This window comes from Crocodylus porosus, unplaced genomic scaffold (genome assembly GCF_001723895.1).
Source record: "Crocodylus porosus isolate Cpor-Errol unplaced genomic scaffold, CroPor_comp1, whole genome shotgun sequence".
In the NCBI taxonomy this organism is placed as follows: Eukaryota; Metazoa; Chordata; order Crocodylia; family Crocodylidae; genus Crocodylus; species Crocodylus porosus.
Window position 1 is genome coordinate 3,295,210 of NW_017728936.1, and position 23,504 is coordinate 3,318,713.

General features: G+C 46.0%; 1 protein-coding gene across 3 annotated transcripts in view; it reads right to left on the reverse strand.

The window, feature by feature from the left end:
• Window positions 1–23,504, reverse strand: part of ETS1 (ETS proto-oncogene 1, transcription factor) — a 109,520-nt gene that overhangs the window by 21,051 nt on the left and 64,965 nt on the right. For all 3 annotated transcript variants that reach the window (XM_019546976.1, XM_019546975.1, XM_019546973.1), the window contains 3 exons: window positions 6,132–6,251; window positions 5,016–5,216; window positions 710–787 (listed from right to left, as the gene is read on the reverse strand). In XM_019546976.1, coding sequence (XP_019402521.1) covers window positions 710–787; window positions 5,016–5,216; window positions 6,132–6,251 — 399 coding nt within the window. The remainder of the gene's footprint in view (window positions 1–709; window positions 788–5,015; window positions 5,217–6,131; window positions 6,252–23,504) is intronic.

Below are 23,504 nucleotides of genomic sequence, written 5' to 3' on the forward strand. Positions count from 1 at the left end.
AGATCAGCTGGTTCCAGAAGAAACACAACTCATGCCCTTCTATTGCAGCACGGGTGCTCAATTGCTGGCTTTTGAGGCTGAACTACGTATTGATTGGGCATCCCTGTGGGGTCCACATGTACTTCAGCATCCAAGTTTCCATTAAAAACAAGGGGGGGACACACACATTTTTAAAAATACCCACAGTATTGAAGGGCCCAGCTGGAGACATTGTGAACTTCCCAGAAAAGCTGAACACCTACAAGTCCAATCAAAGTCATGGGAGATGCAATTGTTCTGAAAGTCCTAGGTTACTCAAGGAGATCTACCAGAGGCCACTTCTAGAAAGAAACGAGTTTACAAACAGTCTGAATCAAGAGCTTTGAGCCATGCCTCCTCTTGGTTAGCCCAGTGGGGTGTCAACTCTAATGCCCAATAACAATGAATCAATACTAATTAGCACATACAAGAAAAACAGAGGCATGAGTTTACTATGGACTTTGCATACTTTTCCATGATCAGGGTAGTAATCTGCCAGTATGTTAAACAAAGGGGACTCCAAAAACGCACTGGGAACAGAAACGGGCCTAGAAAGAGTGCTGCTTTTCTAGTGGAAGTCAGCACTGACAATGGGATATTGGGTGGTACCTGCCTGTCAGATATTAGCACAGTAACACGCTGGACAATTTAGAGGAGAAGAAAAGCATTGAGAAATGCAGCTCAGACTTACTAATCAAGTAGTCGGATGTATAACGGGATTCCGGATATGCGGCGTTCACTCCATTAGCTGGATACGGCTTTGCTTCTTCTGCAAGAAGAAAGTTCATAGGATTATCAACGTTACCAACACTTGGAATTATATATAGAGGCCAGAATCTCCCAAAGCACTCAGCTACTATAGCTGGGATTTTCAAAGAAACCAAAGAAAGTCAAGTGCAAAAGTGACTACCTGATTTCCTTGAAAAGCCAAGCCTTAGGCACCAGTAACTCTCCACGTTTTCAAAACTGCTGCATGTGAATCTTATCACAGCTGGAACTTCTAGGCGTTGTTATAATATTATTATTAATCTTTAATTGTTTCCTTTAGTTTTTGCTACTTTTCCTGCTTTTGCTGGCTGCTTATCATGATTGTATGTAGAGCTCACATATATGTTTTTAATTAAGCCTTTTTAAGGACCAACAAAGAACAAATTGTACCACATTTTCCCCAGAGTTTGGACCAGTTCTCATTGTGTATGTTTTGAGAGTCAATAACATTTTGAAATCAGACTTTTTTTAAATGAAAAATTTAGGCTTCCCCCCCGAAAAAGTTCCCCTGTTTTGAACCAGCTCTGAGTATATGCATGTGTGTGAGTGTATGTGACAAGCACTGTTCCTCCAAGTCCAAAACATTGGTACTGTTCCCATCCCAGTGAGACACAAGGTAAAGCTGAATAGAGAGATGACAGAAAATACCTTGATACTACATTTATAAGGTGGCTGCTGCACAGCCACCACCTTACTTTTGCTGAACACTCAATGTGTAGCAGCTAGCACCATGGGGTTTCTAGCTGCTTAATCAATGACTGTTAACTGTAAAATCAACACACACACATATGTGTGTGTGTGTGTGTGTGTGTGTATATATGTGTGTGTGTGTATATATTGGCCCCTTCCAACTACAGTTGTAGTTTCTGTCCTGGCTCTTTCTCCCTTTAACACCTCGCTCATTTTCAGCATCGCTTGCACAGCATAGTGGGTGGACAGAGATACCGTCATGGGAGCTTACAAAGGGTAACAAAAATAAAAAAAACCATGAATTTCTTGGACTATGTTTATTTCTGCTGAGGCTGGAGAGAAACTAACCAAAGATAATGCACGTTCACTCGATGGAGCCTAATTTTGGCCTCCCCTCCTGGGATTGCAGGGTGGAAAAAATTCTCAAACAAAGGAAGGTTTTGTGGAAAGAGAGAGACCTAATGCAGAGTGCTCTTCTCCCCTCCCCGCAGAGCCTGCCAAGGGGCAGGGTGGGTGACCACAGGGAAAGGGTGGGACTGAGTTAAAGAGGGCAATGCTCAAGTAGGTTTACAGTCAAGCAGAGGGCACTGCTGACACTGCTGGTAACCAGGAGCTATTTTAAGAAGAAATTTGGAAAAATAAGCCTGAAAGCACCCAAATACATAAAGAAAACGTTACCCGTCTGCTGCCATTTTTATACCTTTAGCAGCCTGTGGTATGTGAGTCACTTCTTCTGAAAAAGCTAACGGGGGCATGTTAATAAGAGGGACTGACAGGTTGTAGCTTGTCCCCATGTGACCTGATGACTTAGAGTGGATTCGCAAAGGTGGTGCTGAGCGGTTTGGGATAATAAGCAAAGGCTTGGTACTGCTCCCAGCAAAGACGGTGCCAAAGTACACTGCTGAAGTGGGTAAGCCCTGCAGTGAGGTTCAGCTCACAACTGTGACTCAAACTCCCTAGGCGGGTTGCTCGGTCTCTTTGTACAGCGGGTCCCTGTCTGTAAAATGGGAAAAATAGTTCTATCTTTGATATTAGCAGGTTAGCACCTGATAGCCACTTGCGTCTTACCATGTGTTTATACAGCACTAGCACATCAGCACCCACATCTTACTTGGGGTTTCTAGGTTGGGGAGTGCCTTTCTGGGGATTCACTGCTCTATTTCTGGGTCTGGGCGTGTGCTGCATAGGAACACGTGGATAGGAAATGCTTCTCAGGAGTACTGCAGATGCTGTCCAGATATACTCTAGACCCCCACTGACCTTACTGGGGCAGGATTCAGCCCTAAAATGCACAAAGCTGGTGACTTCTACAAAGCACTTGCTGTCTAAGGCTCCAAAATAATCTCTGCAAGGAGTCACCCGTCCTGCTAGGTCTGCCTGTCTTACGGACAAGGGAAGTGAAGTTCAGAGAGCCTATGTTGTTTGCACAAGGTGAGACAGCACATCTGAAAGAGCTGAAAATGCAACTCCAGCCGCTGGATTCCCCACCCTGTGCCCTGAGTGCCAGAGGGGCAGCAATGCATCGTTCTTTTCATGCCTCGGTGGTAAGCATTGAATCCAGGACCTGGCAGGTAAAAGTTCTTGTCAGGGCATCCATCTCTCTGGGTTTTGCACTGCACCATCACTGTATGATGTAAGTGCTGACAGACATAGCTACATTGCATCCCAAGGAGGTAGGGAACAATTCAACCAACTTTACACCAAGGAAACTGAGGCATAGAGCCGTTTAATTCATTTGCCCCAGAGAATCGGTGGCAGAGCTGGACATGCACCCAATGCTCTCAAGCCCTTATGCAGTGCCTCAACCAAAATACCACTGCCATAGCAGGCAACTTTCAAGGGCGTAAAACTTCAAGTAGCAGGAAGCAGGGGTCAGCTCTTCAGCCGCTTCCAGTAACTGGGGGTTGAGTTCACTACAAGGTTTTTTTTAAATGTATTTGTTGTGAAAACTCAGGCTCCATAAAAACTAACGGAAAAAGAAAAGAACTGAAAAAGATTGCAGAAGCAAACAAGGAGTAGGAAAATACAGGCTGCTGCTGACCCCACGAACAGCCGTGTTTACCTTCTGCAAACCACAGGTGACAGTAAAATTAGTAATCAGTAATTAACCTCCATTTGTCAATGGGTTTCTTGGAAGGCATAAAATCCTTCACCTCTCAGTCCCCACCTCCTCCCCTTTTACTGCCACTGGAGCAGCCCTGATGTCAAGGACACTCAGTCAATGCATTAATACAGTGGATATCTAGAAGCCCAGGGCCGGAAACAGCTCCATGACTGAACTAGATTCTGCATCAGAGAGAAAAGGGTGGCTTAGAAGTGTTCAGATCTGCTCAGTGTCCCCATGTGTTTTGGGCACTTCGTGGTATGTGATCAGTGCCTTGGGCAGTGTCGAGGCAGAGAGGCTTTTGCAGGAAGGCAGTCTCAGGGTCTCCACTGATTCATGCTGGGCAGGTGTCCCTAAAGTGAAGGAGAGCTCACTAGGGTATGTGTGCATCCTGCCACCCACTCTAGTTCCTGTCTCCCCACATAGCTGGGTCCCCATTCAATAAAGGAATTAAGCACATGCCAGTTCCATTTTTGAAGAGCCAGATCCAAACTCCATTCCAATCTTTCTATTGACTTTTGTGGACATTGGGTTGGACTTTAATTCCCATTGAAGTCAAAAGGGTTTAAGTAGATACTGTTAAGTTAAAACAAATGCGTTGATGCTTCCCAGAGTTGTATGGGTCTGCAGCTTCTGCTTATATCTTAATTTCATAACTCAAACTCATCAGCCCTCGAGGTAGTTCACTTACTCCAAACTATCTCATCAGATCTTTTGCTATGCTCTCCATCGAGAGAATATTCAATGCCCGTGAAAGCTGGTATGCAGAGACAAATAAAGATGCAATGTAATCTTCTTGGGCATGGAGCACAGAAGCTGTACAGCCCTACCCAAAAATTACCTTTTAGGGCAAGGAATCAAGAATAGTATTTTCCAGCTGCAACTGGAAATATAAGGTGGGATTTTCAAAAGTACCGCTCAGCGTCAACTGAAGGCAGCAGAAAAACTCCCAGTGGAGACAAAGTTAGGTCAATACTGAGTGATTAGGAAAATCCCCCTTTTAATTTCCAAACAGACAGAATGTCCCTGTCTGCAGTGGAAACCAGCCATATCCACTGATCTTTCATGATCAGCCTGCCCCTCTCAAGAAATGCCATGGGATCTTCATTGATCACAACTATTCAGGGCTTCCATTTTAAGTCATACCTAGAAGATACCATGTCCAGAAGCCCCAAGCCAAGAGATTGATTCAGGCAAGAATATCCCTTGCTACACTGCAGGTACCACTGCCTGCAGCACTCACCAACCTGAGTGATCCACCATCCAAATATGACCTCATCTGCTGCAAAGTTTGGATGGCATCACTGCACAAAGTACCAGTTACACTATTGCTCTTTATTGCATCCAGACTCCGAGCCATGCTCTTTGGGGGTCTCATGGGCCAGTCTGCCTCCAAGCCCCTTACTGTAACCCATTTGGTGATCCATTCAGTTACCTTTCTGCAGCATCTCCAGATGTTCCCAGAGAATATCTCCCACAAAGTCAGGTGCTAGCTCAATGAAGCAGTCCTTGCCCAGAGCACAGAGGGCAGCTCCATTCATGCAAAACTTCTGGAAATCCACTCCTTTCAGACTGAACTCATTCACGGCCCACATCACCCAGTCTCGCACGTGAGTCTCCGTCCATTGCTGGGGGTCTACATCAAGGGTCATCAAAGAAGTCCATTAATAAGCATCCACATGTTACAAAGACACCAAACCAGTGAGAAAAAAAAATCAGCAATTCCTATGCCAACAGGTGCAGAGCCTGCAGAGACCTCCAGGGTCATCTTGTCCCAGGTGTGGGATTCACTGTTCTGAAACCATCCAAACAGAGGCCTGTCCAACTTCATCTTGAAACCCTCCGATAATTGGTGTTACCCTCTAATTCCCAGCTGTAGTTGACAAAGGTGTAATATGTAATAGTGGAGGTGGGGGACACACACCACAAAATGATGTTCATCCTTTAGGCCTCACTGCTCTGTCGGCTTACTGGGTGCCATTTCTGACAACGCTTATGATGATGTGTGCCATTAGCAAGTCCTGAACCAGTGTTTGATAATGACTGAATTCCCATAGGATTTTCTGATCTCTTTTGCTACCCTGTTCTTGAAACTCCCCAGTCTCTTCATGAGCATCATTCTTACATAGCTAATCTAGGCCAAAGAGCACCTCATACCTCTCCTCATAGAAAAACCTGATAGTCTCCCAGCAGATACTGTGAAATATGGCCACATCTCTTTGGGCAAAACATCCCTATGTTGCCTTGAGAAGGAGCCCAGTGAAAGGGTTAGAGCTCCCTGGGGTAATGGAAAGCAGTCATATGGCAAAGATGTCTCGACTTATAAATAGGGTGGACATCATACAAGTCAACCTGCCAAACAATGCTGGATACTTCCATTTGTAGTTTCCTCCAGGCAGAGATGCCAGGGATCAGGGGAGTGCTGAGACAGGGTGATGGAATGGATAATGAATGGAACAATGTTTTTGGAGAAGAGGATGTGAGAAAAGGCCTGGGCTTCCTCCTTTCTTGCCCCTTTGTACAGAGGGACATAGGTGCGGGCATGTAATACCTTTGGGGATTCCCAGTCGCTGCTGCTCTTTTGCAAAGCCGCTGAAAGTGGCCTTCAGTGCCTGCGACATCATTTCTTTACTGCTCGGGGTTAACAAAGGCACATCTGCACATTCCATATCTGAAAGAAGCAGAAGAGAAAAATAAACCATTTGCTAGACTGTGCACCCTGCTAAAGGAGAAGATGGCAGTATTAGGAACTCTGGGATTACTACATCCAAAACCAAATCCAAAAAATAACTGAGTTGAACAACATGACCTGGGATCTCCCCTCACTGCTGCTCTGTAACTCTGCCCGCAGAGTGTCACATGCCAATACATCACACTGATAAAGGGCGGGTTAGAAGAACTGCACCACTGTCGCTGGCCAGTCTTATCTTGAAGGTATGATACTTATTTCAAGCATGTTCTTGCTAAAGGGATGCTGCCAAGCTAAACAAAGCAGCCTGATTCTCAGTCCACTTCATCCCGAAGGAAATCAGAAGCAACTTCAAACAAGCCAGCGGAGTTATGCCAATATTAAACCACTTTAAGAAAGGGAAAAGTTAGGTTTTTAATATCTTTTATAAAGAAAGCCCCAAGTTGATTATCTAGGCTATCATTATGCTTTAAATTTATTAAATAGCAACTCTGCTGCCATGATTGTAAAAATACATCTAACATCCTAGTCAAAGTCCAGCAAAATCAGTGCAAAGCACTCCCCTGACTTAACTCAGCTTTGGGGAATAGGGCCTGATCCTGGAAAGTGCTGAGTGCCAGTACATCCCACTGAAGCATATAAGGAACTGCACATTCACAGACAAGGTCCTTTGGGTAATTCTGATATCTTTTATTAGACCAACTAAAATAGTCGGAAAAATTCTTCTTCGCAAGCTTTTGGATACGAACATCCTTCTTCAGGCAGAGGACGCTTGCCTATGTCCTTAGACCAACGTGACTACAACCGCCACTACTGCACGTTCACAGCACTTGGCAAGAACAGGACTAATTTAGACCTCAGTCCTACAAAGACTTATGCCAATGCTTATCTTTTATGCTGCGGGAGTATTAAACTGAAGTTGATGGGACTATTCAGAGCCTGTAATATTAAATTAGCTATTTAAACTTCCCAATTCCGGCTTTGCAGGAATTTCTGTGTTTTCTAGTGCCTTTGTATTCCAATATGGCTAATTCAACTACATAGATCCTCAGCTGGCAGATCTCCCTCTGTCTTTGCTTGGTGTTGCATACATGGCCAGCACAGCAAAAGTCTTCAGTAATAACATTTCATGCTTCTCTCCGAATGGAAAATGAATAAAGAATCTGCTTTCATTTTATTCCTGAGAAATTGTATCTAGTTTCTGAAGCAGGGAACCCTCATTGCAATGTCTGAGCAATAACATTTAGCAGTAAAAACCATTCTTTCCAAAAAAAAAGTTCAATACGTTTCAATGGTTTTCTTAGATTTTATTTTTTTTTACCATGTCTGGGCTACAGTCAAAATATGACCTACAGCTGTTGCCCCCCAATATTAAAAAGGTCTCTCTTCACTACCGAGTGATGTTGCACTTAGATCCTGGTGCTGAAGCCTATCTTTTAATATCTCTTTCATTGAAAAAGGCCAATTTGTTAAAAACATGAGCAATGATGGAACAGGCTGCTGACTATACTGTGATCATATATCCAAGCATTTTAGAGGCATTACACAGCTGGGCATAATAAGCCCTGTCTGCATCCCAGGGGCACAACAAATTAAGGGAAAATACAGTCAGCAGAGCACATCATACCAAAACCAGTTATGAATCCTAAAATGAGGGGAATTCTAAAGACAAGAAGGAAAATATCATTTTCCCTCAGCGGGTTTGGCTGTTCCTAGCACTCAACACCCTGTTCTGGCTTCCAGGGAAACGGAAGGAGTGGAAGAGGGGGAAATCTCAGGGAATCCTGGAAAAGGAGGTTCGTGGTAGCACACAGCATGACGAAAGCACCATAGAAAAAATGTCAAGAAAGGAGTCAATCAAAGAGCTGGAAAATCCCAGATTAACACAGAGTTACATAATGCAAAATCCATACAGTGAAGCAACTACTGAATGAGTCACTGAGCCCGGCACAGCCGCCCCCACCAGAGACAAGGGATGTCAGGCCAAAAGTTTTGGATGCTGGAATAAATGCTGGCGATGAGCAGTCATATGGCAAGAACCACTTTTTCCTCCTTCTTTCTCATTTTCTTTCTTTCTCCCTAGGATGGGGGAATGGATATATATATTTTATTTGAAAAACAACTACTCTCACAAAGAGAAAAATCTTATGCTCTACTCATCTTTAATATATTTCCCAAACTAATTTTAGTGCAAAAAGAAGTCAGCATAAAATAATCATCTCAAAGGATCTAGCTTGAAATGTATTTAACTCTTTTGTAAGTGTCCAAGCATTTTGTGGACCAGTTCAGATAGGTTTTACACAGGAGGAAACTGAGGCCAGGAGAAGTGAATGATTTGCTCAGAAAATCCAGGAACAAAACTCAGAAGGGCTCATTTATTGCTATGTAAATGAGGAAAATGTTTCGTTTAGAAGGGGGTTTTTTCCTCCAGCAAATACATCTTCTCAATTTCCCGCCCCCCCCCAAAATGTCAGAAACCAAAATGTCTTGCTTTTTTGCAAACCAAAAAATTTTGTTGGCTTTGGAGGCCCAAAAGTCAAATATATTTCATTTGGGAGAAAACATAAATTCTTTCTGACCAATTTTATTTCTTCCAATTTTAATGCCAGTTCAACCAAGATACGTTGAGGTCCTGTTGACTTCTCTGAGAGTTAGGCATCTGCTTAAGGGCTTTGTTTGGGTGACACAGGAACTAAAAATATGAGTAAAAGCTCCAAAGGTACTGCACACAATCATCAGGTGGTAATGTCCAGTCCCAGAGTTTGTCTAGATTTCAGTTGGGGGCCCAGAGATGAAACGGGCTAAACGCACCCTTGGCATTCCCACTAGCTATCCATCCGGCATAGGAACGTCAATACTAAGGAGAGAAGCAGACACTAAGGGGCCACAGTTCCATAAAGGACTCTCATAAGTCGTACTCGCTACACTTGCACAAAGTCTCACCTTTGCATGCACCGGTGGGCAGCCTTGCGGTGCCTTGCTACCTGTATGCACAAACAAGGATCTGGGCATGGGCACATGCACTAGTTAAAAGGACTTATACATCAATGGGATCTTCGATTTCAGATCCCTGAACGTGTAAGAAATTCATCTTCAGCAGTCAAGATGGAGCCTCCATATCAAAGTGAAACAGCCACTTCTAGGGCCACGTGGCATGTTACGCTTAGGACGTGTTAACTGCATTTAAAACGCAAGCGTCCATGTGGTCAAGCAGTAAAACATATGCTAAGCGTGATCGTATCATAATAAAGTTAGGACTTTTTGCACAAGGATTATCTCCAGACTGCATTACCCATCGCATGTACAGTTATTATTTGACTGCTCCATGGAAATAATGTGAACTTCAAGACTGTAGCGAGGTGTGGGGGATAGGAGTGATGATACAGTTCCAGCCCCGGCATCACATCAGGGCCAATTCAAGATTGCCGGTAGTAGAGACCTGGCTTCTGTGCATCCACTGGCAGGAGCAGCCCGTCTCCTGGGCTCGGCTCCCTGTGCCGCTTTCTGCCCACTGTCAGCATGCCAGGGACAGGTATGCCAGGCTGGGCAGCAGTGGGGAGTGCACAGGCTCTAGGCATGAAGGTTGCATATCCTCACAGATGTGTGTGCTGCAGTGCTCAGTGCCAGAGTCAGTACTGAGGGGAAGGGCGTGGGGGGGCACAGGCAGCTCCAACCCTGTCCAGAGTGGGCTGAGATCACAGTAAGCATCTCCGCGTGCATGCTCAGAACACGTTCTACCTTTTCAGACAGCACAGTAAAGCTTAAGTGTCCCTTGCAACAAGGCCTGAAGCTCCAGAGCCCAGAGCAGGGACACAAGGTCCGGACTCCTTTCATCCTCAGAAGCCAAATAACCTCCTTTTACAGGCTCCATCCTTGCACTCTTGCCTTTTGCCCCAAGAAGTAAAACATGTAAAATCTGGCTCTTACGTTTTTAATTCCTATTCCTGTAACTCACCCTGATCAGTCATTGTGCCACTCCTTTTATTACAAATTACAACATTCCTTACTTAGGTATGTCAGCAGAGTGCTCCAGATCTCTTCCCCCCACCCATCCCTCCACCCCAGTCCTTGGGGGCTAGGTACAGTCATTCAGAAAGCCCAAGGTGGAACTGATCTAAGTGACATGGTTTTCTGTAAGCGCCATAGTTTAGATTAGTAGTCACAAAACTCACATCCCCCCTTCAGTGGTGGAGGACAAATCTTAGACCAGGTCCCACCATTTTTAAACCAGTCTGTATGTGCTGAACTTCTTTTTGGTTATGGGCACAGACTGACTTCTAACCACTCATACCAGTAAAAGTGTAATAATGTCTTTATCTGGCCGTGGAGTTCAGGGTCTGATTTACCTCTCACAGATGCCATAGTATAGATAGACCAGTGAGTAATTGTAATAGGAAAATCAAGACCTTAAAAAACAACGAGTTTGGTAAAAAAAAACTGCACTTTGTTATTAGCTGGATTTCATTAGCAAGGGTGTGAATGAACAAGCAAGCTCCTCAGATAGCTCTACTCTATGCCACCTCCTTTGAGGTAATGCTGAGAGAAAGTGGCTCGATGCCCCGTCCCTGCTTCATCATGTTATTTTTTAATGCTTTGCTTTCTATGCTGTGTGGACCACCCAGGCGTTATCCACTCCCTTGAGCAGTCTGGTTAAATGGTAGCTTATTGCTCGCTCTCTGCCTCTGGAAGCATGATTCAGAATTATCCTAAGAAAACTTTCTAACCATGCTTCACACTGAAACAACCTTGTAGACTCTTCAGCAAAGCATCATACAAGGGAAGGTGAGCGGGGCAATTTAGACATGCACAGTTGTGAATGCTTTCTCCATTTCACTGCAGGGAAATGGACATCGGCAAAGGGTGTGGGCATCAATGGGGTTAACAAAACAATCACAACTTTGGGATTTTTATTAAGAAAATGTTAAGAGATAAAAAGGCAGCAGTTCTCAGCATGATCCCTGAGTGTGTAACAAACACAACTTTGTGTTTTGAAAATGGACTCTCAAAATAACTGTAAAAGCATGATTTTCAAGATTTTTTTTTTTTCTTCAGATTGTATTTCAAAACTGTTGGGAAGCTCTATTCAGAATCAAAGACTGATATCATGTCTTCCACTTTTTTTAATAGGATCTGTAACTATTTATTAACATCTCTTTAGAACTACTCTCAGTAAGAAGTTGGTCCTGCCAGAGTTTCTTCAAGCCTAGCTTTAGCTGAGTGATTTCTCTAAGTTAATTGGGAAGGTTTCCTTGTGTAAAGTTAAATGTATCTAAGGCTTTGCACCAGACAGGCAATTGTAGGATATTTTGGGGAAGAGACTGCATTCTTTTGCCTCTTTAATCAGGCCATCCTACATGGGAAATTGGGGTTGATTCTCCTCCCACATCTCATAATTTAACTCTGCTGAACTCAGTGGGGTTAGCCCTGACAAGCCAGGCCACATGACTGCAGGATCAAGCTCTGTCTCCCACCAGTTTCAGTACAGTGTCACTTTTGCTGTGGGCCATGGTATTCAAAGCAGAGACCCAGGGGTTAGAGCCACCCAGCAGAAAAACCAGACTGTGGTGAAATCCTCTCATTTCAAGTTTTCCTTGCCAACCAAAATGTCATTTTCAGGACTTCAGTCCAGTCTGCTGTTTCACCTGTGCCTTGCTTCAAGTCTCAGGAGTATTTGGAAGTAGTGGGAAATGACAGATTTGGGGGGGTTGCACACTGGCCTGGGAGACAGAAGAGCCTGCGGTCTAATCCTAGAACTGACTGGCTGTGTGGCTTTGTACCACGCTGCCGCCTTTGTAGTGAGATCGCATGTTTTCTGCACCAGTGCTTCCAGTGCTGGGTTCCCACTCTCCTTTTAGGGCCCCCTGTTCTGCAGCAATGCTTATACAAATTCACTAATTTCTGGCAGCTATAACAAGAGGCCTCTGGTCAGTTGGAATGAGGCCTTCACGTGCATTTGTACAGCACCCAGCACAATGGGGTCCCAGGCTTGTAGGCAGCCCTACTACTGCATTCAAAGTATCTCATGATGACAGCAGTGCAAGCTTTAACACAGGCACACCCCAATAACTTCAATTGCCATATCCTGAACGCTTTCTGCTCTGGGTTTCCAGTTTGAAACCCATAGAGAAAAGGCTCTTGCAAGAGTAGAGGGGAGGTAGTAGTTCCTTGGACTCCACCAGGACCCTGAGCCTTCCTTTATTGGCCTTGATGACTTGCATTGAGGCAGCACATAACAGCCGCAGCCCTGGATAAGGGCCCCACGCATTAGACGTAGCACAAACAAAGAACAAAGCAAGAGCGAGAGCTTAGGACAGGCAACAGAGTCTGAAGGCATCCGAGAGAGGTGTCCAGAGTTCACCTCCCAGCCCCAGTCACATGCTGTTCTGAACAGGCCTCTCATTTAGAAATTATGTGCACACGTCCATTTTTTTTTAAGGCTTAACATTTACAAACTTTAGGGATTTTGACCTTAAAATGCAAGCAACGCTGCAAGATGCCAAAACACAACCATCTGGCTGCTTCAGCACAAGAAATTCCATTGCAAGTGCGGGGTGTGTAGGAGGGGAGGAGAATCATTTTTATCCCAAGCTTCCCCACCGAGTCAATGCCCCTTTAAAGCTCCCATTAGCTGCTCACTTTGTTTCCCATCAAAAGCTTCACTGTGTCCTTGGCCAGCCCCTGCTACTTTACACAGTAGCCTGCATGGAAATAGATGTCCAGTGGGTCAGAGTGGAGCAGGCTGACCCGGCCACCCCCGCTCCTGCCCCTCCTGTCCTTGCTCTGATGGATGAACACAGAGGTCAAGAACCCAGTGCGCTGTTGTCTCAGGTAAAAGCCAACTGTCCCTCTTCCCCCACCCTCCCACACCCCCTCAAGCTCCCAGGCTAATCAAGCCAGATGCCTGGGATTCTGCCGTCTCCTTATCATGCAGAAGGCTAAGAGCTGTGAAGGGCAATGCCCTCTCTTCCACAGGCCCCCAGCTCCAAACAGAAGGGTCAGCAGCAAGAAGCTCATGACTCCCCTGCAGCAGCTGCTCTTTGGCTGGACACACCAGAGTGAAGACGCTGCTCCCCTCGCCTCCATACGTTGTGTGTACATGGTGGGCTGACAGCATGCCAGGGGGCACAAAGCACAGACTGCCCCAGCCCCGAGGAGCCTGCACAGCAAAGAAGCAACAGGCAGAAGGCAGGATGCACCAGGGAGCCGGGAGGAGGGAAAACTGGGAGGGGGTTTGCTGGTGACCTGAGTGCAGACTAGGAGGGGACTGAAGATCTCAGGGAGGCTTTGGGACACAAAGGAGCAGGTGTTAGGAGCACACTGGGAGATGGGATTGGACAGGGGGTGTTCGTTTGGTGTTAAACCAACCCTCCGTGTTTGTGCAGGAAGAACAGGATGGCCCCTCGGGGACTGTGCCCCTAAGACAAGCAAGAGAAGGGAATTCATGGATCCCTACCCCCTGTGTGCTTCCAAACCCCACCCTATCTGCCCTAAGGTGTGATCTCTGACCTAGGTGTTGTGCTGCTACACGCCTAGACCTACCTATGACTGAATGTAGCACCGATTGCCAAGGGCTGTATGCCCTATGCAGACTTTGTGCACAACCTCAGCTCAGTGAAAGCATCTCTTGCGCTCAAAGCGGTTACAGAGAGACGGAGGGCTCACAACTCCCCAAGGTTTGCAGGGGGGCTGGACCCAGTGATCTGTAAGGTCCCTTCCAGCCCCTAACATCTATGAAACTAGGACAGATTTTCACCCCAGACAGCAAACTTGGTGTCTCATCCACCGCACACATTTCACCTGCATGGTAGCTGAGCAGCAAAAACAGGGAGGTAGCTGATAATCTGGCAGCTGTACACAGACCTTACCAGACAGTGACTTTGGGATATTTCCTCCCAAACTTGTCCTGCCACCTGACAGACTAAGCTGTTTTTAAATCAGGCCATTTAATTCCTCCCCACAACCTCCTTATAGTGTTCAAAACCCACAAGCTCAGGGGAATGATCTGGAGGGTGCCAGACATGACTGCTCCTAGCCATACTCCACACACCAAGATAAGAGCCCTCCAGCTGTCCAAGGGCAGCCTGCAACGCTCACCTGCACAGACACAGATGAATCCTGGGGCTGTGGTCACTCAGACCAGCTGAGCCCACCAGTATCATCAGGAAATGCTGCCTCTTGCTCACATCTGGAGCCTCTCTGATAGCTTGTGCATTGAAAGCAGTGGGCGCAGTTATTCCCTAATACTACTGAAAAGATCTCCCTTGGGGATCCTCCCAGCACAGATGCTGCAAGGGCTTTCTCTGCATCTCTCGCCACCTGGAACTGGCTTGCTGTTTCTTACTGACTCTCCTGCCAAACCTATTTTGCGTGCTGCGGGAGGAAGATTCAGTTCCTCTCTCAGCTGTTCGGTTACGGTCTGGATTATACAGTGGTGCCTCTGTTGGTGCCTCCACAGTGCTGCAAATACATTAAGTAAACCAGGGAGACAGGTGGTGAGCCAGCGCGCGAGGTAAAAGCACCAAGGATTTTCCCAGCTCTTGGTTCAGAAGCTGCAGACCGAAGGACCGCTCGTCCTGCGAGAATGGCAGGGAGGGCTAAGATGGAAAGGCCCTTCCCACGCCTTCTGGTTGAAAGGTCGGCTGCATCGTTACCTCAAATGACACCATGTTCTGACCTTAACCAAACCGCTTCAATTTGTCCCAGAATGGCCTTGTCTTTCCCAAGTGCCCTCCTTGTGGATGGGGCGGGGGGGGGCAGCAACTGCCTGGGCAAATAGCCCCAGCTGAGCCCACATGTATTGAGGCAGGATTAGGCAAAATTTGTCTGCACTTTTGAACTGTTTTCACAAGCCCAGCCTCTCACTCCCACGCAGGAAGCAGGAGCTAAACCAGCCTGTTCCAATTAGGACCCCTCCATGTTTTCAGGCCAGGGAAATGGGGCGCGGGAGAAAGCGAACAAAACGTGGGAGAAGGAAAAGGAGTGGGGTGGGAGAAAGGGAACGGAGCTGGGAATGTGGAAGGAGGAACGAAGGGAGGAAAGCAGCACTTGAGCTACGGGAATCGGGCGGTAGAGAAGCAACAGGGGAGACGGAGCAGGAGGCAAAGAAAGAACAGAAGAGCCGGGGAGCAGAGAGATTTTATCCCTTCTGGGTAGGGAGTATTAAGCAGCTCTTTTTTTCCAGAGGCACAAAGGGGACAGACATTCACCATCTCCATTCAAAATAAATACATGTTGTTTCGTTTCTTTTCTTTTCTTTTTTTTTTTAAGTCTTTTTTTTGCCTCAAAGAGGGGAAAATAAATATTCTGTGACCAGGATGAAAGCTGGGCTTCAAAAAAATAATAATAAATAAATAAAGAGCGAGAGGAAACTGAAACCCCACATTGCTTAGCACTGCAAAAAGAACAACAAAGCCGGCTTTCTTCCGGCATTCAACAGCTTTCTTATGGAGATGTGTCTGCGTCTGTGTGGTGGGGGAATCTTCCTCCACATAAAGGGTTTGAAAATATCTCCCCCAAAGGCAGAGAAAAGGCCTCATTCTAAGCTTAGGCCCTTCAGCGGAAAAGATGGATCAATAGAGATCCTTTAAGGCTGGGGCGAGACCAGGTGTTTGATGGAAATCTCAGAGTAGGACACTGCTCCCTCCACACTTGTTTCCCCATCTGTAAAATGGAGATGGCATTGACCTGTTGTAAGGCTGAGTTCATGCTTATAAGGTGCCTTGAGATCTCCATTCGGGAGGCCTGCTGAAGCAGCAGAGCTGTTCCTCTTACTACGCTCCACTGCTATCCCTTCCACTGTTGCTACAGCGGCTTGCACTCAAAGCAAAGCTGTTTGAAATGTATTTCCGAAATATTAACATCTCCCCACACTCCTCGGGGAAGCATGTACTGTACGGGAGAAACACGCTCCCCAATGCTGCCTGCTAGCACAATGCTCGAAGTCCAGCTCTGCTCTGCAGGTCTAGACTTTGGCCTTTGCTGACTGGAGGGGTTCAGGGTTGAAGGTCTCCTCTACACCAGTTTCTACAACATCCCATTCCCTTGATTCATCCTCGGGGTGTTTAATGCCTTGTGGTAACTGCTGTTCAGTACTTCAGCAGTTTGAATACTGCAGGAAACCCTTCTGAGGCTAATATAAAGCCTGGAAGCCTAGTCACAGCAATAAAAGGGAATGTGGTTCAAATTTAATAGGGAGAAGAGGGGAGGGCGGAGGCTGTAGGCAATCTGGACTTCTGCTCCCTTGTTCCGACACGATAGGTCTGAAACAGGACTAGACCCTGTCTCTGTTCTAGTCACCTGCTCTCCAGAGGCAGCAGCTGGTACAGGGGACATCGGGTCACCAGATGTCATCAAGGAGGGATGCTAAACTATAACCCAACAGGCTTCTCTCTCCATGTTTTCATGCAAAGCTAATGTGCAAGTTGTCCAGATGTTCCCCTGTCTGGAATCATGGGGTGGGATGTAGTTGCGGAGCAGTGAAAGCATCTCCCTATGGCTCCAGAGATGTGAGGGGGAGCCTCACTCCAGATTTGCACTAGTGGTCTCCCCCAGGTCAAGCCATATGTCAATAAATATCTGGACTACTGGCTGAGGAGCCAAAGATGATCGGGTATTATCCTGGCAAACTGCCTCCCCTGTGTACCACTGGTTAAAGAACCAGGGTAGCTCAATGGCCTGCTAGGTTTGGCAGGAACCTCTGGCCTTAGAAATAAGCTGTTAGATGGAGATCCCTGGACAAGGACACCCTTCTCCACCGTGACAGCAGGGGGGCAGCAACCCAGGATATCATAGAGTGAATCCCACTGATAGGACAAGAGATTAAGTCCTAAAATTGGGCATCTTCAAGAGGAGGTTGGATAGATGTCTGGCTGGGGTATTTTGATCCCAACACTTGTTCCTGCCCAGCGCAGGGGGTCGGACTTGTTGATGTGTTCAGGTCCCTTCTGACCCTAGAAACTATGAAAACACCCTGATGATGCAAGCCATACACAAAAAGGAGCTTTGATACAATGCCCATTGAAACCAATGGCAAGACTCCTACTGAGTCTAATTGGCCCTATCCTTGTTTAATTTCCATAGCTGGACTTCCTCTGGGTGGAACAGCAAAGAGACACTTAAACCAGAAACAAAAGGGGGGGGGGGGGCATCAAAGCAATCCTGAACATACTGAACTTCCAGACCTGATGGGAATTAATGTCAGAATGGATTTGATACCATGTAACTGGGAAATCCCCATGGCTAGAGAAGAGGATTTTGGGTAAAAAAAAAAAAATCTCCAACACTGACCCCCATCCCCCCGATACCCCATTTTTATTTCTCAGTCCTATCATCTGTAAAGCGGGGGTAACAACTACATTCCCAGATGTGTAGTGAGGGGTAATAAATGGAAACTTGGAGGAAGCAGCACTGTAGTAGGACTGTGAGAGATGCAGTGAGCCAAAATGGTCAGATCAGGAGTCGGCTGTAATTTGGAGCCGAGGACAGTCTTAGCCTGTGCAGAGATGCACATGTATAGATTTTTATCTCAAAGGTTGGAGCCAGCGGAGTCCACAGAGAGGGATAGTTCAGCCACCATTGGAACGTAGCCACCGCTGGAGCAGGATGGCAGTTTGACAGCACTTAGGAAAACTATGGAAATAATTCTGCACGGGGCATGAGAAGAAGCTTCCATTTCGATGAAGCAATAGGGGAGCTGAGGACCGGTCTGCAGGGAAAACTGCAGTGGTTTAGTTAAAACAATTTTGTCAACTCAGTCAACCCCCCCCCCCCCGCAACAGAGGCAAACACCCTGAAAGCACTATAAGCAATAGGTTATGTTGTTTTAGATTTAATACCACTTACACAGGAGCCATTTCTTAACGCTTTCAGAATGTCTGTATACAATCTTGCACTGGTTGAGTTGTCCAGGTTTAACTAAAGCACTGTACACCAATGCAAGTCAGCATGCAGGCAAGCCCCAGATCAGTACTCTGATGGTCCAGACTGGAAAGCTGTTAGGATGCTGGAGTCTACAGATTTACTCCCGTAAATCTCCTCACACCTACACCACTCCTGCTTAGAAATCAGACCACCCCATTTTGATGACAAAAACTCAATTTCACTTCTACTTCCTGTTAGCACAGTACAAGTGTTCTACAAATTAGGAAAGTCCCTTCTAAGGTAAATTAAGGTCTTTCATTTTTGGGTTTCTTTTCCTTAAATCCTTCTCACAGTGACAGGAAAGCATTTCCGAATGAACTCGGCATTCTCCTTTGTGACAGGCCTCCCCTGTGATAATCAGCTCTAATCCCCACTAACTGCTTTACTAAATTGCTTTAATCCATGTGCACATAGGCATGTGTGTGTATGTGCGCACAAACACCCACGTATTCACACACGGCCCCTTAAAGGATAAACTAACCTGATCACAGGGTGGGGTCAGCAAAGCCTGTAATAGATACCAAGCCCACGCTAAAAGGTGATCAAGTGAACATAGTGAAAGTGAGGCAAAAGGGAGAGAAGCCTGCATGCAGGCAAAACTCATCCATGCGTAAGCTGCTAGATGCCAATGTTTCAGTACAAAGAGCCATGGCTCTACACATGAGGGGCAAAGACGCAGCTCTGATTCAAAGAGTGCAAGTCCCAGGGGCCAGGCTGAACTGTCAACAGTTTTCAAAGAAACCCCCCAAAATCCAATGATGATCCTATTGAATAAAAGCAACCAATTAGTCATTTGCCTCTTGGACTCAGATCCAAAGAATTATGAAATGCTCAAGCCTACATTAAACAGGATAGATTAATTCATCTAGAAATTGCAACCTAGGGAGTGTGATTTGAGTGACAATTTGTTCAATGATAATACACCTGTATAGTTGTCACAGTCACTTCTATCCCCTTTGCTTTTATATAATTGTACAAACTGAGCATCTTTATAGTACCACTTCTTCTTTCCAACAGAAAAGTATAATACCATGAAGCTTTCAAAGTAATTTGTTGTTGGCACACTGTAGATTTCACCAGGCAAACAGTTGTTGCTGGATGCCTTGTTCCCAGGAATCAATGTAATAGTTTTCGGCAAATCTTCTAATGCAGGGGTTCCCAACCACCGGGCCATGACGGGCTGGCTGTGGAGTCATGGTACGAGGCCTGCACTCAGAGCCCTGTCCATCCGCCCGGAAGCAGAGACTTCCATGGTGTTCAATGCTCAAATTGTTTGTGTTGATCAGTCATGACATTTCCGTTTAAGTCACCTACGAGGCTTGTGCACTGTCATCCCTGCTTTATGGTATAGAAATGTGGACTACATATGCTAGGAACTTCAAGAGACTGAAAAGCTTCCACATGAGGTGTCTGTATAAGATCCTGAAAATGAAGTGAAATGACAAAACACCAAGCACAACAGGTACTGGAGTGCACAGGACTGACATGCTTAGAAACCACTATCAAGAAAAGGAGGTTGCAATCGGCCATGTCAGCAGAATGGAAGGAGACTGCATCTCCAAAAATATTTTGTATTGCAAGATTTGAGATTGCTCTAGAAAGTGGGGTCACTTCCTATGGTGATACCACGATGTCAGCAAAAATGATATGAAGTCACTCGACATCAACGTAGAAAACTGGGAGAAGTGCACAGAATCCTGTCTGGTCTGGAGGGAACATCTATCTGGCACTGGGTGCCATTCAACATGAAGTGGCTTTGATGCAGAGGATGGAAGCAAAGCAAGAAAGAAGAATGCAGCCTGCTGTAAACTTGGATTCCAACTCAGGCAACATATGGATCTGTGAAACTTGTAATGAGCTGTGTCACTCCCAAATTGTGTTTATCAGCCAGAAATGAATTCATCAGGCATCTAATTAGACCTCTTACGTGTACACCATGATCCAGAGGATCGACAGTTGCCTACATTTAAACAGACCAGTCTCCAGCATTTCAAGAATTAGCGTGAATTTAGGGGCCCTGGATTGATGGGCTTTGCTGTCCACTTGGGTCTCCAAACTTCAAGGTTTAATTGTTTTACTATTTTTACAGTCCAAGCTATCAATACAAATCCTTTTGTTATAACCTCAGGTATGGACCTGATGTCATGGTACCTAATATAATGATACACATTCATCTGAATGAAACGCTTGGTAAATGCTGCTGGGATGTAAATTCGTGGTTCCATTCTTGGTCCGAGTCTTGCTACCAAGATGCTTCTACAGGTAAAGCAGGCATGCCTCAGACCTGGTAGAATGAGGGTGGGCTAATCTTTCCCACCTCGATGCAAAACACTACTTTTTGGGGCATAGTTTATTCCTCCTTCCTGCCCTTCTGATTAACTGAAGGCTCATCCACATGGGGAAAATTCTCTGAAAAACTATACCAGTAAAAAAATTACAATGCTTTCTTTATACCAGTATTAATTACACGTGTGGACTGTCTTCCTATTCTGAATTAAGAGTGACCAGCATTATACTGGTAAAACTATAGTGCCGTATTATTATACCAATATCAACTATGATACCAGTATTGTTCTCAAAGTAGATTTCCCCATGTAAACAAGCTTTTAGCCTCTGCTCCAGATTTAGCTCTCAGGATTTTATTATAAGCATCCTACAGCCTGCAGAGATTTGAATTCAAGTCTCTTTAAATGCAACAACATTAAGTGGGTTTGTTATTTGGAACCAAGACGGCAGCTGATATCTGTCTGTCTAATTCACTGACATACAACTGCCCCAGGCTCCACTCAAGAAAGACTCAGGCAATACTGAGCTGCACTGAGATAATAACAGTGTGAAGAACTAGGAGATGAAGAAGAGAAATGATTGCAAGTAGGGAATAAGGTGAATTGGCAGCATGTTATATGAGGGGTTTCAGCAGAATTCACAAACAAAGGATACAGAAAGGGAAAGCTTCCTTTTTGGTGTGAAATCTCAACTGGCCCCTCTTCTGGAATAAAATGAAGCCAACCCCCCAAGGAACCGGGGGTTGTGCTCACATAAGCTAAGTACAGACAGTCAAAAAGCCCAAGGCTGAATCAGTTCAGTCTTCACATGTTAGTATAAGCCACAGAGATTAAACTGAGAAACAACTGGACACATAGTTGCTTTTGATTCAGGAAATGCAGCCGCATGCCTTTAGTGGCTCAGGCCAGAAACTGGGGGATGCTACAGCATGGCTCTCTAGCATGTAGCCAGCATGGGCTGTGTGTTTGCTTCCTCTTTCTGCAGCCCCCAAAGTCTCTGGGATTTGCAGTCCAGAATCACAGCAGCGGGATTCTCCAGGGTTGCTCATCACTTTCTCATCCCGGTGCCTCTGGGATTTGTAGTCCAGTCACAGCCAGCAGTAAGTTTCAGTAAGTTCAGCAGCAGGACAGCTCTGTACTCAGGGGAAGGTGGGTTTAACCCCCATTCTTGGCCCCTGACCCCAGCTGGAGTTTGCCTAGGAGGTGCAGTCCCTGCCACTGCACCCACCCACCAACCCTTCTCAGTTAAGTCTGATACCACATTCAGCCAAGTTTATCTTAAACCAGTTTCAGCCATTTTGAAACTGGTTTGTGTGCACTGAGCTTCTGTTCTGTTACAGCAATGGCTCCCAACCTTTTTTTTTGCTGTACCCTAAAGCTGGGTCGCGACCCCTGCCACCGATTAACTCATGCCTGGTGGTGTCAGCAGAGCCTGGGCTGAGATCGCAGGGGGCAGCAGCAGCAAGAGCCATGCAAACTGTGTGCTGGGAGAGCCCCGCAGGCGGGAGGGCCAGAGCAAAGGGAAGATTCCCCCCGCCCCCCCGTACCCCTGATTTGGGTCGTGAGCCGAAGTTGGGAGCCACTGTGTTACAGGTTTAAACCACTTTCTGATCAGTTAAACTGGTTTATGTGCAACTTCTGTCCCTAGCCATAGAAAGCAGGGCAAACTAGTGAAAAGGAACAATTCAATCCTGTTTAGCCTTTTCTTCTGTCTCTGACTCAGGCCAAATCATGTTTGCTATGATTCTGAGCACTGCCAAATGTATCTAAAAAATGTGCTATGTCGACATACTTCATGAGTATCCCTACAAACATTCTCAATTCAACATGCTTTGATTGGACAACCAGGTCATGTAAAGCAACTCCATGTTCCAAATGGATGAACCATCTTACAGGTTTCCCTTGGTGATGATGGAGAATAGAAATCTGTAACCCTCTTTATGCAAACAGTCCATAGCAGTCACTTAAAATTGGCCATTTGTGAGGATGTTCCTGCCAGGAAGCTCTATCACTAGGATGCTCATGGGAAAAAAAAGACCACAAGCAAAATTAATTCTTCCTGGCATTCAGAGGGATAACAAAGGCAACATGTCATCGAGTACTTCCCCAAATCTAGGCAATTAAACCAAGTACCCACTCAGGAAAGGTGGGTGAACTGCAAGCACTCACTCTATGTGATACTCAAGAGGAAAGATGGGTACTTTTTTTGAGTGGCCATGACCTCTTGGGGAGGAAACGGGCAGAGTTGGAACACGCCAAGGAAAAGAAAGCTCCCAGCAGCAGTGTGCCTGGAAGGGTGAAGACAATGGACAAACCTGTATTGGGAGGATCATTAACCCACCAGACACCTTCCCTCCCTCCCCGGGAGCTTTCTAGAGGAACTCGGAGGCTGCAGATATGCGTGGCTCACAGCTCTTCCCTCCTGCCCCCTGAAATGCAGCACTTTGGGTTACTGAGCCCATCTAACCCCATCTCATCCATCACCCCTATTATGGCCTCCATGGTAGCCTGTCTTCCAAGCACATCCAGTAACCTCCATGACCAGCCCCCTTCAGTATCACAGCATCTCTGGTGAGCCTCCTCTCCTCAGGCAGTCAAAGCTGATGCTATAAAACAAGCCATCAAACAAGGAGAGTGCTGAGCTTTAAGGGTTCAGCTCCTCTACAGCATATACACAGCAGCTTCCACCCCCAATTTCTGCTGAAATGTATCTGCCTTAATCCTGCTTACAGCTAGGGGACCAAACCACTCCCTGAAGTCTACCCAGTTTTCACCTCTTACTCTCCAGCCCGCCTGAGCCAGCTCAGACTGGAATTCCCGAAACGCAGCTTGACTCAGCCAAAGCCCGGCATACACTGCCCTCTCTGTGTGCTTAGTACTAATATCTTGGCCCAAGCTGAGTCAGTGCCATGTAATGCTAGATACACGGGTACCATGTGGCAGGAGATGGTCTTAATTAGGACAGTCAAGCTAAAATAACATTTAATCCCAAATAACACTCTCCATATCATGCTATTGCCCAAAACAACTC